Here is a 16,718-nt window from a genome sequence, read left to right on the forward strand (position 1 = left end):
CACAGGTCTTTTCTTTTTTAATAAGCTGGATTTTAATTGCTTAAATTTATTTTCACCATCTGATCTTCAATAATTCTTACACTGAAAATAGCTGGGATAAAAAAATAATTTGGAAACAAAATAGGCCCATTCTATAATAAAAACGAAAAGCATGGCAAGATGTTCAAGAGGGATTGCTGCCGCTTAGCTCTTCCAAAGAATAAGACATACATTTTTTACTTGCCAAAGTACTTACAGTTAAGGGTTTCTCAAACCAGGAATCCATGAATTCTTGGACTGTCTGGTACAGAGCTTCAGTTTGCTTTTTAAATTCAAGATAATCTTTTTCAAACTGGAGAAAGGAAAAAAATGCAATTGGCTATATTTTTCCACTGACTTTTAAGTGAAACCACCCTCTTGCATTCTGGCTGTAAAAGCTTGGACAGTGTCTCTTGAACAAAAATGCAAGCCAGTGGCTAGGGCAAGACTGGGTTGTGGTGACAAGTCTGCTACAAGAAAAATCAAGTCTCCACGATGGCTGAAATCCATTAAGGCATAGAGACAGGGGAGCTTCAGGCACCCAACACCAGACCCAGGCCATAAAGTAATAAGAGTGATGGTTCCTCTAAAAGGAAAATTGTTGGCAGAGACCTGACACACTCATCATATGTGTATCTCCAAGCTAAGACAGCAAGAAAGCGGCTACGCCAATGTAACTAGAGAAGGCAAGAAAACGATATACAATATAAAACTACATAGACCTTAAAACTTCATACAACCTGGATACCAGAAAACTACATTTACATTTCAATTGAACTAGCAACTAAAGAATACAAAAGACTAAATATACATTTCAAGAAAAACCTGTAAAAGATTCCCTGTATGTGATAAATGCACCTTAATAAACATATTCTCACATTTCTCAAACAGACATCCAATATCTACGGTGTTACAAATGTCTCAATTATTCAATGCATGTCTGGAGTTTTGTGAATAGACCATCGCCGGTACAAGCTATTGCAAATTTGCCCCATTGATAAACAAATACCCCAAAACAGGTCTGGTAACCATTGCCTCTAGTCATCCACTCAAAACCCATCACATTTAATTAACCTATAACTTCAGTAGCTATGAGAAACACAAGCCTTCACACCTGGACAAATCAAACAACAGGAGCCAGACAGTTTAACAATTGTAACATTATGGTCACCCTTTTCCTCCCTGTTTTGTTTGGACTTTAATCAACAATCCATCAAGGAAAAATGCTTTGAAGCCATACAACTAAAACACTTTTAAAAGGAAAACAAAACTGCCAGCAAGGTGTGCAATCCAGAAAAGATCAAGAAGCCATTCTGCACCCAGCCCATGAGTAAAGGGCCCACACTCTGTAAAGGCTGCAAAACTGGACCAGTTTCCCTGCCTGCACTGGTGAGAAAACACTGCTGCAGCTAAATATGTACTATGACTTTCTGTAGTAGCTCATTTTATATTGGGAAAGAGTATTTTTCTGTCATTTAGTTTTATAGTTTGTTGGTAGTTATTAAAGGAAGCCTTTCTGCTATTAATCACCTGAGTGTTGTGTCAATTCTTAAAGCAGTAGGTTTAAAAACCCACTTTTAAGTACAACATTGCACTTAGGGGGAAATTTGCCAGGTCAGCACCGGGTCCTGCCAGAACTGCATGTGAGCAGTGAGCTATAAATTCACCAACTGATCAAGGTGAGGTACGGCTAGAGCCTCTACTTGCATGTAGCCCCAGAGCCCTGAGGGTGAATTCTGATGCTGCTCACCTTCCTCCTTCCTACAGAATTCAGCAGCAGGGGAAAGGAGGGGAGGAGCAGCAGGGCAGCACTCACCACCTGAACTCATAGGAAAGCAAAGGCTCTGGCCAGACCCTGAGCCCAGAGTTCACCTGCAATACAGCCAAGGTGGGGTACAGCTATACTACTGCATCCCCTCTGGATTTGCCCCTGAACTCAGATGAACACAAAAGAGGAACTAAAGCTACTTTGCATATTTATCCATAATTATTTTTTCCTGAAAGCCCAGTGTGAAGAATCCTGTGAAGTGCTGTGTGCCTTCTGCTTGATTACAATACATTCATCCTCTCACAGCAGGCACTCATGCTGTTGGGTCCTGATGCTGTAATCTTTACTCCTGCAACTAATTCCATTGACTTAAACGTCACTATGAGACAGAACTTATTTCATCTGCATGTACCTACCTACATGACATTTAACACCAGTTTTTGGCACTTACATAGTTGGGGATTCAGCATAGCTATCATACTCCCCTTCTGCTTAAGCTCAGGAGGATGCACTAATACTACATGGGTGCCTGGGGGAAAAAAATGCCTAGAGATACATATCACCAGGTGGTCTTGACATTTTAGTTGTAGAAAAATCACAATCAGCAGGTGATCAACTGAGGAAGAGGGTAAAGGCCCCTTTTGAGACTAGTAGTTATGGCACTTATCCATGGAGTGAGAGACTCAGGTTCCTGTTCTAGCGTGGACTTAAGTTTGTATCTCCTGCTTCCCAACAAAGTGTTCTAATCCCATGCTTAGGCCATGAGCTAAGCATTGCAAAGAGCACCCATTACTCCTATGGAAGCTGGCATGTGACTCCTTGCAAATTAATCACCTGAAGGATAAATAGGATTTAGCCCTGCATGCACAAGGAGGGTTTTCCACATGTCTCAAGAGAGAAAATCCTTTGTTTTCTAATTCAGATAAAGCAGTGGCTTTCAAATTTTCTGTGGAACCCTGGGGTTCCACAATGGTCATCAGGGGTTCCACAAAGAGACTGTGGGTGATGGCAGAGCAGGCCAGGAGGCAGTGCATAGCCATTATGGGCCTGATTAATAATGTTTAACATATCACTGATGATTATACATACATACCTCTTGTTTCCTGGGATCCAAGATATCATAGGTTTTTGACTTGATGTTTGTAGCAATGATCTGGTAACGAGTATTGATTTTTTCAATCCCTTCTAGTTTTACATCTTGTAGCTCTGAAAGATCTGTCATGATATTACTTATATCTGAAATCTTTTCCAAGTGCTTACAGAATGTATCAAATTTTCCAAATATATAATTTTCACTAATGATAAAAGAGATAGTAGAGAGATTATCATAAAATATAAAAAATAACGTAAATATTTGTAAGAGTGATGGAAGGTGTCAACTTTAAAGGAACTTTTATAGAAGTGTTAAAGTACAGGTGTGGAACTAAAACACTGGGAAGCAAAGTGAATGAACACAGGGGTTATTACATCCTGATTGCTTTGTATAGTTCAGACACTTGAGTTCTAACAAAGAGGGATTCCAAAATGTTGCAAATTGCAGAAATACGTTTTTAATGGCAACTGCTTGGAAGTTAAAAAGAGACCAGGGGCATCCCCTTTTGTTTCCTGCTATACCCAAAATCTGAAACCACTGCCTGACAGTGCAGCAGCATTTCTATTCTGGCAGCAGCGAGGGAGTCACTTAATTTTACAGCTCATTATAATCTCCCTGATTCCTTCTAAACTCTTCACTGCACAGGTGTTAAAACCCATCTTTCCTTTTTTTAATGGTCTTGATGTTTCACTAATTCAGCCATCTTTTCTTCTGCAATTCTGCTGTCTGTTAGCTGCTCGTCTTAATGTAGCTCCTATTTTACAACTCTACAGACTATTTTCAGTTCTAGCTAGAAACATTCATTCAGGCATGAAAACATTAACTCAGGTGAACAGCAACTCAAGTGTGAAAATAACTTCCAGTGAAGCACTAGTTGCATAGTCAGGATACTCAAGAAGGCTAGATTTTGTTTTATTAATTTGAAAGAGATATACATTCAGTTCTAATGACCACAGGACTAAAGGAACAACAACTCTGTGTTATTTTTGCCTAGTTTGTTATGTTTTTATTAGCATTAGTAAAGCTTAGCTTCCAGTTTCTTTTCACCTGGAGACAGGAGTGTTGTACTGTGTTATATGTGATGTGCCACACCACCTGCACCTTTTTTTTCAAAACTATTCTGGTTATCTGGGGGGGGCGGGGTGAGTGTGCACATACATGCGTGCATGCCACCCACCCGTGCAGGTAAGTCTGTGGGGGGAGGGGCAGGAGGAAGCAGATCGAGTCCCCAGCAATGAGGGAGGGAGTGGGGCAGGGGCCAAGGCAAGCAGGGCCCCAGCTGGACCAGGTAGCAGAACAACTGGAGCCCAGGAGGCTCGTCCAGAGATGCGTGGGGCTCCCACCATTGCACGCACCCCAGTGGAGGCCTGGGGGAGATGCACCCCCCATCTGCATGTGGGGAGCAGGTGGCCATCACCGCGCGCCACACCCCACTCCCCACTGCCGTTGCAGGTGCCCCAAGAGCTACACAATGCCACAAGCATCTTGCCAGGGGGCAGGCAGGAGAAGCAGCACAGCCCAGCGGCAGCAGGCACACAGTACGTGCCACTCCTAGGGCAGCTACAGCAGGGAGTAAAGCACAACATGCAGTGGCAGCTGCCCTCACCCAACCCACAGACAGAGGGTTCACGTACCCCCTGGACCTCGGCTGGGGCACACACAGCAGCGAAAGCGGCCCCTCCCCCCCCAATACCCCTGGACGAGCCTCCTGGGTGCCGACAGTCCCACCACCCACCTGGCCGGGCACCACCCCCCTACCTAAACCCTGTCCCCACTCCCTTCCTGGGGCTCCAATCTGTCGTGTGCCCCCCCCACCCTTCCCCCAGTAGATTGATATTTGCCTACCAGCAGGCAGTGATCTACACACCAGGCTGTGACCTTGGCTGGTGCATGCCCCTCCCCGCCCCTGATGCAGCTGTCCAGAGCCCACAGCCAGGCTGCCTTGTGGCCCTACCCAATGCCCCATGTTTGGGGGGGCTGAGCCCTGTGAACCCCCCCCCCCTTCCACCACCTATGATAACCAGTAAACTAACCCGTTATCACTGCACTTATCTGTTAAATGATTGTTTAACCTTTCACATCTCTACCAGAGATATAATCCTGATTATGCTACATTTTATTATTTTAATGAGTTAGACAGAATGGTGATAGTGCATTCATAAATTATGTAAATAGCAAAGATTTGATTCAAGGAAAGAATGAACAATTTACCTGAAATCAAACTGCTTGTCAGAAGGGGTTTCTCTTAGCTTCTCTCTCACTCTCTGAAAAGACGTTTGATACTGTTCATTAAGATAAATACATTCTTGTATCCTCCTTAACAATTCTGGCCTAAAAAAAAAGACATAAAGCACAGAATACAAACTTAATGAGCATAAAGAGCCACTCAGAAGATTATAATTAAAATTAGAACATTTCAGCTACAGAGATATATTTCCAAGTCCAGTAGTTGGAAAATATTATATTGACATTAAATAAACTAACTTGCTAAATGGAGACAAGGACTTATCAATATATTAACATTCAAAGTATAAAGAGGATTAAATTATAACATTTGTTTTTAAATTGTTTTACAGGCTAAAATTTTTGGCCCATGTTCTACTGTCACTGGACCTCATTGTGGTCCTATTATGCTTCACAGTACAAACCAAATACGAGCATTGATCTGTAAAAATGCCCGTTCAATTCCAGTACTTTAGTCATTTTTCCTTTTAAATTGTGGCTTGGTTACCAGCAAAGTTTGGATGTCTCTTTCTGGACAAAAGAAAAATTCGGAAGAGTCTCTTTCTTCCTTTAAATCATAGAATCATAGAAAATTATGGTTGGAAGGGACCTCAGGAGGTCATCTAGTCCATTCCCCTGCTCAAACAGGACCATTGCCAGCTAGATCATCCCAGCCAAAGCTTTGTCTAGCCAGGTTTTGAAAACCTCCAAGGATGGAGCTTCCACCACCTCTCTGGGTAACCTGTTCCAGTGTTTTACTACCCTCCAAAAAAAAATCTTCCTAATATCTAACCTAAACTTCCCTTGCTGAAACTTGAGACCATCACTTCTTGTTCTGTCATCTGCCACCACTGAGAACAGTCTAGCTCCACCCTGTTTTGAACCCCACTTCAGGTACTTGAAGGCTGCTATTAAATCTTCCCTGGTATTCTCTTCTCTAGACCACTGGTCATCAACCTGGGGCTCGTGATCAACCAGTCAATCCCCAACCCTCCTTAGGTCGATCCTGGGCTGGGGGACAGCTGGGCGCGCGTGCATGTGCACACCCACCACCCCCAGCACCAGCAAGTCAATCTCGGGGAGGGAAAGGACAAGGGCCAGATCGAGGCCCCTGCAGTGAGGGACTGATCTGCGGCTCAGTCAGGAGCAGAGGAAGGTAAGCAGGGCCCCAGCCGCATTGGGTGGTGGGAGGATTGGCACTCCAGGGGGGCTTCTCCAAGGGTATGGGGGGACTCCCTCCTCAACTCTGTGGGGCTGGAGGTGGCAGAGGCAGCTGCTGCTGTACCTCGAGCCCTGCTGCAGCTGGCCACATGTGGCTCAGCTCAGCAGCGGGGGCTCATGCGGCATTGGGCCCCAGCCGGGTCTGGAGCTCTCTATCACCTAGGGGCATGTGGCAGGGGGCTCTTGCCACTGGGCACAACTCAGCGGGGGCCCCAGGGGATGTGCCGCCTACCACTTGTGCTCCAGGACGACCTTGTGAGGGCTGTTGCTGTGCCCAGAGCACGGGGGAAGGGGCATGGACACCAGGAGCATGGCAGGGAGGGGGCATGGGCCCCGTGGCCCTGCCAGGCTGTGCCCAGTGGCAGGAGCCCCCACTCCATGTGCCTCTGGGTGGTAGAGAGTCCCAGACTGGGCTGGGCCGGGGCCTGACACCACTTCTCTGCTGCCGCTGGGCTGAGCCACACCCACCCGGCAGCCAAAGGAAGGTGGGGTTGGGCCCCAGCCCGGTCTGGGACTCTCCGCTGCCCAGAGACACGTGGGGGGGCCTCTTGCTGCTGGGTGCAGCCTGGCAGAGGCCCTTGAGATCTGTGCCCCTCCCCAGCCGTGCTCCGGGTGTAGCAGCAGCCACTTCGTGCTGGAGCACGGGGGGGGGGGGGGGGGGGCAGGGCATGCAGCGGGCGGCCATGGGCCTCTGGGGCCCCAGCCGGGCTGTGCCCTGTGGCAAGGTCCCACCCCCCACATTGTGCAAACTTGCTGAGGGTGCCATCTTCCAGGTCATTGATAAAGACATTGAACAAAATTGGCCCCAGCATCTGAATATCAGCATCTGAAAAATTACAGTTCTCAAAGCCACTGGCCATACTCAGCTTATGTGAAACCATTTAAGTAATCCTGACACAGCTATTGTAAATGAAATGTTGGGAATAAAGAGACTATTTTTCCTCTTTAAACACCATACTGCCCTCATATAGGCCAGTTAGTTTTAAAGATCATCATTCTGTTAGGAATTTGTCTTCCAGTTCCAGAATGTTGATCCTGCCAAAGAAAATGGGAAGTTAAATCACTACTTTGTATTATTGACTGGGAAATAGAAAAAAATTTAGCAAAGAAGTGAAAAATCAAGCAGAATTAATAATAAATGAACTTTTTTAAGAATGCTGAAAATTTAATTTTAGTTTTACTTACTGTATTTTTTTATAATATTCTGTAGTTTGTTGTGTAAAGGCAATTGTAATGATCTGTTTTGCACAAGTATGCAAAATATTTAGTGTGATTTAATTTTATAGCGCTCAAGCTGTGTTATGGGCATTATCGTTGACATGGTCCACTCTATCACCTGGACAAGGGAGATGAGATTGATGTCATATATCTTGACTTCAAAAAAGCCTTCGATCTGGTGTCCCATGATCATCTCTTGGAGAAACTGGCCAATTGTCGCCTTGGGTCCTCCACGATCCACTGGCTGGAAAATTGGCTCCGGGGTCGGACCCAGAGGGTAGTAATTGATGGAAGTCACTCATCGTGGTGTCCGGTGACCAGTGGGGTCCCCCAGGGCTCTGTCCTTGGACCCATACTGTTCAACATCTTCATTAATGATGTGGACACTGGAGTCAGAAGCGGACTGGCCAAGTTCGCAGATGACACCAAACTTTGGGGCAAAGCATCCACACCAGAAGACAGGCAGATGATCCAGGCTGACCTGGACAGGCTCAGCAAGTGGGCAGATGAGAATCTGGTGGTGTTCAACGCCGATAAATGCAAGGTTCTCCACCTTGGGAAGAAAAACCCGTAGCATCCTTATAGGCTCGGCAGTGCTATTTTGGCTAGCACTATGAAAGAAAGAGACTTGGGGGTCATCATTGACCACAAGATGAACATGAGCCTGCAGTGTGATGCTGCGGCTAGTAAAGCGACCAAAACGCTGGCTTGCATCCATAGATGCTTCTCAAGCAAATCCTGGGACGTCATTCTCCCCCTGTACTCGGCCTTAGTGAGGCCACAGCTGGAGTACTGCGTCCAGTTTTGGGCTCCACAATTCAAAAAGGATGTGGAGAAGCTTGAGAGAGTCCAGAGAAGAGCCACACGCATGATCAGAGGTCAGGGAAGCAGACCCTACGATGACAGGCTGAGAGCCCTGGGGCTCTTTAGCCTGGAAAAGCGCAGGCTCAGGGGTGATCTGATGGCCACCTACAAGTTTATCAGGGGTGACCACCAGTATCTGGGGGAACGTTTGTTCACCAGAGCGCCCCAAGGGATGACAAGGTTGAATGGTCACAAACTACTACAAGACCGTTTCAGGCTGGACATAAGGAAGAATTTCTTTACTGTCCAAGCCCCCAAGGTCTGGAACAGCCTGCCACCGGAAGTTGTTCAAGCGCCTTCATTGAACACCTTCAAGATGAAACCGGATGCTTATCTTGCTGGGATCCTATGACCCCAGCTGACTTCCTGCCCTTTGGGCGGGGGGCTGGACTCGATGATCTTCCGAGGTCCCTTCCAGCCCTAATGTCTATGAAATCTATGAAATCTATATCCTCATAATCAAGGCTATGTCTAATATTGTTAATTCTTTCTGTATAAGGTATCCAAGATCTGGCCTTTCCCATGCATCTAACTCAAAGAAATCTCCCTTGTCTAAGTGCTCATCATCTCACATCTTAAATATTGCAACATCCTCTTCTTCAGCCTTGATGTGCAAGCTATGCTGCTGTGAAGATCATTTTCCTAGCTCATCACTGACCATGCCATGGCTGTCTTTGAATCCCTCCACCGGCACTTCCCTCTCTTTTGTAGAAAAATAAACTACTCTTCGTTTTCAAGGCCTTTCCCGTGCTATCTCCACTCTCCTGTCATCTTTCATGTTTCTGAGATAACAGTTCTTGCCTCCACTCTGTCAGTGATTCCAGTTTTTATCAGTACTTGCTAAACTTTCAAACTGTCATATTGAATGAAATAGTTTGAATGTTTGTAAAGGTTGCCCATTAGCCAGTTTCAGGAAGAAGATAAGATTTATCTCCTTATCTAGTTCATTGTTTTGGGGACTACGTGCAAAAGATCCTGACTTCGCTTAAAGTCTTAATTTAAATTTAATCTTTTAGAAGTCTTTTACAAAGAGAGCAAATATCCTGAATTCCAAGAGATCAAACCCTGAGGCCTTTTGACCAGGTTGGTAAGAAAAGGGCATTTGCAGTGAAATGGAAGTTTCCCAAAGGTAATTTAAAATGCTCAACAAAGGTAAAAGAATCTGTTGAGTAAGATCCGAGCCCAAATTTGGGAGCAATGATATATTGAGTAGGAGGAGCCCGCTGATGGCAACTCACTCAATAAAAATGGTAACTTGCTGTCCCAATTTGGAGGTGACTATACTTGTAGAACAACGAAGGAAAAATCACAAGTATAGCCCGGTTCAGACTGATCACCTGAAACTACCCTCTCCGTGAACACGAATCTCTTAGTTCACGCTGAAGCCGCGGAGCATCTGAAAAGGACTGAAGGAAGGGGACTTAGTCCTATCACTGCTGAAGCCAGCCTATTGAATTGTATTGCTGAGCCCATTTCATTGAACCGTACTACAGAGGCCAACCCATTGAATCGTACTACTGAGGAATGAAACCATATTTTGGTATTTGGCTTCTTGGAATTCTAGGATTGTAAGTATATTATGAAAATAATAGTATTGATTCAAATTTAACTTTTAGTTGTAATTGTAGTTGTTTTTGTAACACTAATTCTTATAGTATTGTTTGGGAAGGAAGTGCATTCGGAGCATTGTTTCTGATATATGTAATTATTGTGTTTTTAATGTTTGTGGTGTTTCTTAAAGCTAAGCAGTGTTATATACGTAGCAAAGAGTTTTAAAATAAAATTGTGTTGTATAAATTAAGTGTGTAATCATTGTGAAATCGTGCAATCAGTTAACTACTCCCCCAGCCAGTGCATCAAAACGAATCAGTAAATTGTGTGGGATTTTCTCTATTCCATAACCCACTAGAGACACAAACAAGCACCTTTGTGTTTTTTACCCATGTTGCACCACACATTTGGAAGGAATTTCTAATAAACATCCACAAAGTTACTTCATTATCCCCCTTTAAATCCTTCAATTCTCTTTTACCGTGCATCTAAAAAAATTAAAAGTTAGATTGTTGATATGCTGAAGTGACTGTCTGTTATACTGACCAGGGTTTCTCATTGTTGCCTCCTGCCCCCTTATTTATCTCAGTGGTGCTCAATCTTTTTCCCTGGCAGGCCTGATGGGCAGTGCCTGGTCTGACCACAAGCTGGATGGTGGTTCCAATTCAATGCCAGGGGCCAGTGTGGCAAGCACCATCGGCCATGCAGAGGTGGGGGCAGCCTGGCCTAAGCCTGGCCCTGCAGCATGGGAAGGGATGTGACCCAGCGCCATGGGGACTAGAGGGATGTGACCTGGTCTAATAGGGGGAAAGGGAACATGACCTAGCCCCACAGACAGAAAGGAGCTGTGGCCCACCCAATCCAACTCCCCAGGGGAAGGGGACATGGGCCAGCTCCGCAGAAGGGGTGAGGCCATGGCCTGGCTCCAACCGGGTGCACAGGGCTTGAAATCTAGGAATTTGGCAGGGGGGAGGGTGGCTATATTAAATGGCCACCACTCCCCCACCATCAAATTTCCTAACCTGTGAAGAGCCCTATGGGCCAAATGCAATGGCTCCACAGGCCACATTTGGCCTATGGACCAGAGGTTGAGCAGTCCTGGTCTATCTCAATCCACTTGTTGTCCCTTGTCTTAGACTACAAGCCCTTTGGGACAGTGTTCATCTTTTCTTTTGTCTGTGTACTGTTCCTAATAGGATTTTTGTCTATGAGTGGACCTTTTAGATGAGATGATCTTCATCATCATCATTACCGTCATCATCATGAAACAGCAGAATGAAGAATAAAACTAAGGTTTCCAGGAAGAATCACAGAAAGTGTTTTACTTAACTTGCAAACCTACCATAAACTTAACTCTTCTTGACACAATTAACGTTCATCATACTCACCCTCCCACCCCACCCCGTAGCAGTAAGAAGAAGATAACAGAAGAATATACAGGCAGAGTTCCCTCCCCCACTTCTAACCTATTGTATCAGTGATGGGCAAAACATGGACCAGCCCCAGGCGTGTAGTGGAGCTGGGGCAGTAAAGTGCCAGGCTCTGTGTCCTGGCAGCCCCGGCAGTAGCAACTCCTTCCAGCAGCTGCCACCGCCAGATCCAGCCTTGTTGCCCAGGCACCCCAGCCCATCTGCCCTGCACCCACTGCTGGGGACACTGTACAGAATAGGCAGGCCTGGTCCCCATGGAGACTGGCCCAGGACCCACATGGGCTAGGCATGCTTGGTTGGGCAGATGGGATGGGGCCGCAGGCTGGCTGGGAGTGGTGTCCAGGGGCAGAGCCAAAGCCAGAATCGTGGGGTGGTGACAGCATGGGGCTAGCAGCTGGGACCTGGGGCAGAGCCATGATCTGCTGCTCACATGTCCCTGCGACAGGCACCAGTTCTGCATAAATGTTGACTTAAGCTTCCCCTGCCCCTTGTCCTTATGGTTTTCTCTCTAAATAGTCTTTCCCTTTCTACTCCTAGTGCTCTATTCATCTTTTGCTCCAAAAAAGTTATAACGATAAAATATTCAACTTATAAACTGTTATCTTTGCATTTTAATAAAACGGTGTACGCTATGACCTTGATCCTGAAAAGATTTACGAACATGCTTCAATTCACATACAACAAGCGGTCTTGATTGAAGTTAATGGGAACATTCACATGCTTAAAATGCAAAAATGCTCAGATACTTAGCTGAATCTACTTTGGTAAACATATCTTTTAGATACTGGTTTAAACTATAAATATCATAGAAGTATTTACTAAAGAAGAGGATAAAAATTAAACGTCACATTACCTATCTAGGTCCCAAATTTTTGAAACACCCTCCTTTAGATACATCTTGCATGTGCTAATCATTTGGTTGGTGACTTTAAGAAGAAGAGATGTCATATGTTCTGATGTATTATAGTATGGTGATGTACAGTAGATCATACAGATACTGTTCATTAAATTGGGTATGTGTTTCACCATTTCTTCCTGCAACCAAAAAAGATGAGCAAACTAGCAATTCACATTTCCTAAAAACTATTACATTTGAAAACCTGACCTGGAAATGTGTCTTACATACTCCTTCCATCCTGTTTTGTGTAATATTAGTTAATTTTTAAGTCAGTGAAAGCTCAGTACCTTGGTGGCTGCTAATGCACCACCAGAGTCAAAGCTCCTAGATCACAACAACCTCCAGTAGTGAAGGAAGCTATGACCAGCTACAGACAAAACAAGGCATGGAATGCATAGTGAGGTTGAGGGGATGGTCTTTTGAGATGGGCTAGATTGTGGCATCAGAGCTCTCAGGTATAAATGACTGGTAAATCTCCTGACTGGCACAAAAGGAGAGGTTCACCAAATTATCCCAACTCTTCTGTGCCTGATTTTCGGGCAGAGTAGGGGCAGGAATTAGAGGGTCCTCCTTTTATAGTCAGAACCCTCTGAGCCATTAGTGACTTCAGGGATTGCCCCATAGTCAACAATGAAGTAGAGCTCTATTGAATCATTCCTCAGACAGAATCCATGACTGCTCCTTGTTGTCAGTACAAGACATCCTCCAAGCATCCATAACTCAATTAGCACCTCAGGCCTTCTTATACCATGCCTTTAAACATTTTAGTCTTCATGTGGCATTGGTACCAATGTCAGCTGTTCCCTTGGGTAGTCATTTCAGAGGCAATGCACTTGTAGCTGGCCTACTTGCAGTGGCTCCTCTAGAGCAGCATTTCTCCACCTGTGGATCACAACCTAAAAGTGGGTCGCAACAATATATGAAAGGGTCGCAAGCAAACTTTTAAAAATGGATCAACTAACTTTAAAAATGGATTCTCCTTTAAAGAAGAAAAACATGGGAAACGATGGATTTTCTGTTGCAGGTTGGTAGAAGTCCCAGCCTTCAAGGGACTACTTGGGGCCCCTTCTGCCCCAAACACTCACCCTCACCCCATACACTGGGGGCAGGGGGCAGTGGGTCAGGAGTGAGGGGTACTGGGTCAGGACTGGTCATCAACGTTTACAATTGGGTCCTGGTACAAAAAAAGTTGAGAACCACTGGACTACAGTGAGTGATGGTTATCCTCATCACCCCAGATGGCAAGGAAGTCCATTATCTCTGCCTGTCTCCAGTTGCTGGAACACCTCCCAGAGATGGTAGATGAGTGTAGTGCTAACATCATGGGAGCAGGCTGCTGTTGACATGCTCCATATTCATTTTCAACACTCCTGACGCAGTGAAGGCCAAAGCCCTCACAGTTGGGTATCCAGTAAATGAGGATGTGGTGTGCCTTCATGTCTGGCAGTAAATTGTAGAGGTCACAGGCCTGGCAGATCCTACCACTCTGGAGTGGTGGAGTGTGGTGTAAGAGAGGAGTGGTGGAGTTTGGTGTAAGAGACGGAGATGGCTCCCAGGAGCAGTGTGGGTGTAGAAAGGAGGACATGGAGCACTAAGGGATACCAGAAAACTGATCAACTCCCTATTATAGTCTGTTGGAGATTCCAAACATAAGATAAAGTGTTTTACACTATGGGATTTCCAAGTTGTTCTTGTTTCTTTCTAATCATTTTTGAGGTACAACTGCCCTTTTTGAAGTATTTAATTGGCTGAGTATGCATGTACCTTCACTTTTTGTAAGGCTTTAAAGGCACTTAGAGTACTCCAAATGTTACAGCTGCCTATGCCTATAGGACGACAAGGTCAGAAGAAACCTGCAGTCTTAAACTATCTCAGACAGATCCTTGTCCCACCCTCTTCTTGAAAATCTCCAGTGATGGAGATTCTACAACTTACATAAGTAGCTTGTTCCAGTTTCCTACTGTTCTTACAGTTAGAAAGTTTTTACTGACATTTAATCGAAAATCTAAAGTGTTTAGATAATAGTGAAAAATTGAATTATGTAGCACAGTATTTTCCTATCCTATGACTCCCTAGAGACTCCAGAAGAGATAGAAACTATTAGAAACAACTTTTAAAGAAGGATTCTCAGAAGGCAATTACATTTTTCTCAAAAATATGAAAAATTAAGCTCTTTCATTTAAGCCCTGATATTAAAAAGGGCTGAGCATCTCTTTATATGTATTAAGCTCATTCAACTCCCGTCAAAACCTCTCAGAGCACTTTTCAGGAGGCACTCAATAAAAAACATCAAGGCTTCAAAGAGCAGCAGTACTTCAGCTGGTTTTGTTTTTTAAGATGAAGACAGAAAAGTGTGCGTCTTCTCAGTTTGTTGTTTCCACAATGAATGTTGATGTTAACATCTGTTTTTCCAACTATCTGATAAGGGAAGACAGTGGGCCATGCAGCAGAAATTTTGTAAACTTCTATTGTTTTCCCTACTGGTGGCATCTACAACATTTATGGTTTCATTTAAAGGAAATATTGATTTATTCACCACTTGACTAAAAGGATAAACTTCAAAATGTGAACCAGGCAAAAAAACCTATCAAACTAAAACTCAGAAACATTCTGTACTTCCTACCAAGGAATACAGGGGAGAAGGGGAAACCTACCTACATTCATCTCATTTGGACACAGACTCTTTCAAGTGGAAACACTGTTATTTTTGTAATTTACTCTTCCAAATGTATTTACTCAAATGTAAACACATTATTTTTCTGCTAACCAAAACATATAAGGAAGAAGAGATACTATTTTATTAGACATATGTGCATACTTAACTATAAGTTAGAATTCATTTGGGCACCTGGGAAGAATGGGACTTGGGAGAACATTCTCCCCCTTTTTTTTTTTTTACTGCTCATGTATTAGCATCTGGAATAGCAATCATTTGCTACCTAAGAAATAGTGTATTTTATTTTCTTGAAGGTTATTCAGAATCTATACATTCAATTCACTCTTCGTGCAGGAGTTAAATTCAGAAATGAAAAGGGGGTACCAGTCTGCATGTAGTAACAACCTTTCTTTTACTGAGTCTCCTACTAATTGCTGCAGTTAAAAATATTACTTACAGGTGAGGCTTTATCAAGTGGACCAAAAAACTTATCCAGTGTATATAAATATTTTACATTGTCTTTAGCTTCATTGGCAGCATTTGTTACATTACCATCCTGAAAAGGAAAAGCAAATAAAATTAAGAAAAATTAAGAATCTGGAGACTCACTATTTTTCCAATCCATACTATAAAAAGAAGAACAAATAGACAGCCAAATTTCGCAAACACCTACTTGCACAAATACTCCCAATTATGTCATTAGATTATTCTCATAAGTAAGGACTATTTGCAAGGCCTGACATACTACATATTTAATAATTGCTATCCAATAATTAGCAGTTTTTGGACATGGTAATTGAGTCATCACAAGGAAAGCAAAACTCCCCACTGAACACATTAAGAGGCTACTTTGCCCCCAACTAAACAGAAAATCATGGTTTTGGGGGTCTGGTTCATAATTTCTCAATGTTTAACTTGGCACAATTGAATGTGCTCAATTATTATTACTATCAAGTATTATTACTTTTATGCGAGTCTTGCAAACTTAGGCTGAGATCCACAGGACAAGTCACTTCTGCAGCGATATATGTGTGTCCCTTTTGTCTAAAAAAGCTTGCACCATTTAGAACTTAAAACAATTCTGTTGATGGTGCACAAAAGAAATGGAATCCAGCTCACCATCTCCTCCTTGTGTTGGCTCTGCAGAGCTAACAGCATTCAGAACAACAAATTTCTTCTCACTAAACTCAGCAGATATGACTGAGCAAATACCAGAAAGGAGTGAAAGATTTCAGTGGAATACTTGCTGTTTCTTCCAGTAACTGGTCAACTGGAGCATTCATATGGTTTTGACTCATGCATCACCTGCACGTAGCTTGTGAGTTTGCTTTTCTGAACTGCCTGCAGTCTTCATTGCTAAACTCTGGTCAAAAGTGTCTTTGGGCCAGGTCCTATTTCTCCTTTATGCACCTGCATGGCACTTAGGCAGCCATGTAACTGCAGTCTTTGGCACTTAACTCACAATTTTGGGTTCTGTGTAAACATCTTGCCCCACACTTCCCTTCTGAGCATGTTCAGCAGACTGCCTTATTGGCTGCATAGGTGCCCCAATTAGGTAAGTCCTGAAACTTTAGTTGGCAAAAAAAAAAGTTTATTTTTAAAGCACAGTAATTACCAGGTCTTTCCACTGCTTTAATATTTTGGATCTTGCTGCCTGAAGAATACTGAGAACTTTCTTTACTCTTGGACTCTTGATCTCATCTAAAAGGCTTTGAGATAAAGGAAATACATTATCTTTTTTTTCAAATGACAATTTATATTTATCAACAAATGTCTTT

The 16,718-nt window shown here is 43.7% G+C and overlaps 1 protein-coding gene across 1 annotated transcript in view; it reads right to left on the reverse strand.

Moving 5' to 3' along the window:
- The window catches only part of LOC102562817 (dynein axonemal heavy chain 5), a 257,486-nt gene that overhangs the window by 233,049 nt on the left and 7,719 nt on the right, over positions 1–16,718 (reverse strand). Inside the window, exons 8-13 of the mRNA XM_059723533.1 lie at positions 16,556–16,649; positions 15,398–15,496; positions 12,240–12,421; positions 5,091–5,210; positions 2,880–3,081; positions 236–331 (exon numbers count right to left, since the gene is read on the reverse strand). Of these exons, the coding sequence (XP_059579516.1) occupies positions 236–331; positions 2,880–3,081; positions 5,091–5,210; positions 12,240–12,421; positions 15,398–15,496; positions 16,556–16,649 (793 nt within the window). The remainder of the gene's footprint in view (positions 1–235; positions 332–2,879; positions 3,082–5,090; positions 5,211–12,239; positions 12,422–15,397; positions 15,497–16,555; positions 16,650–16,718) is intronic.

Source organism: Alligator mississippiensis, chromosome 3, assembly GCF_030867095.1.
Source record: "Alligator mississippiensis isolate rAllMis1 chromosome 3, rAllMis1, whole genome shotgun sequence".
Classification (NCBI taxonomy): domain Eukaryota; kingdom Metazoa; phylum Chordata; order Crocodylia; family Alligatoridae; genus Alligator; species Alligator mississippiensis.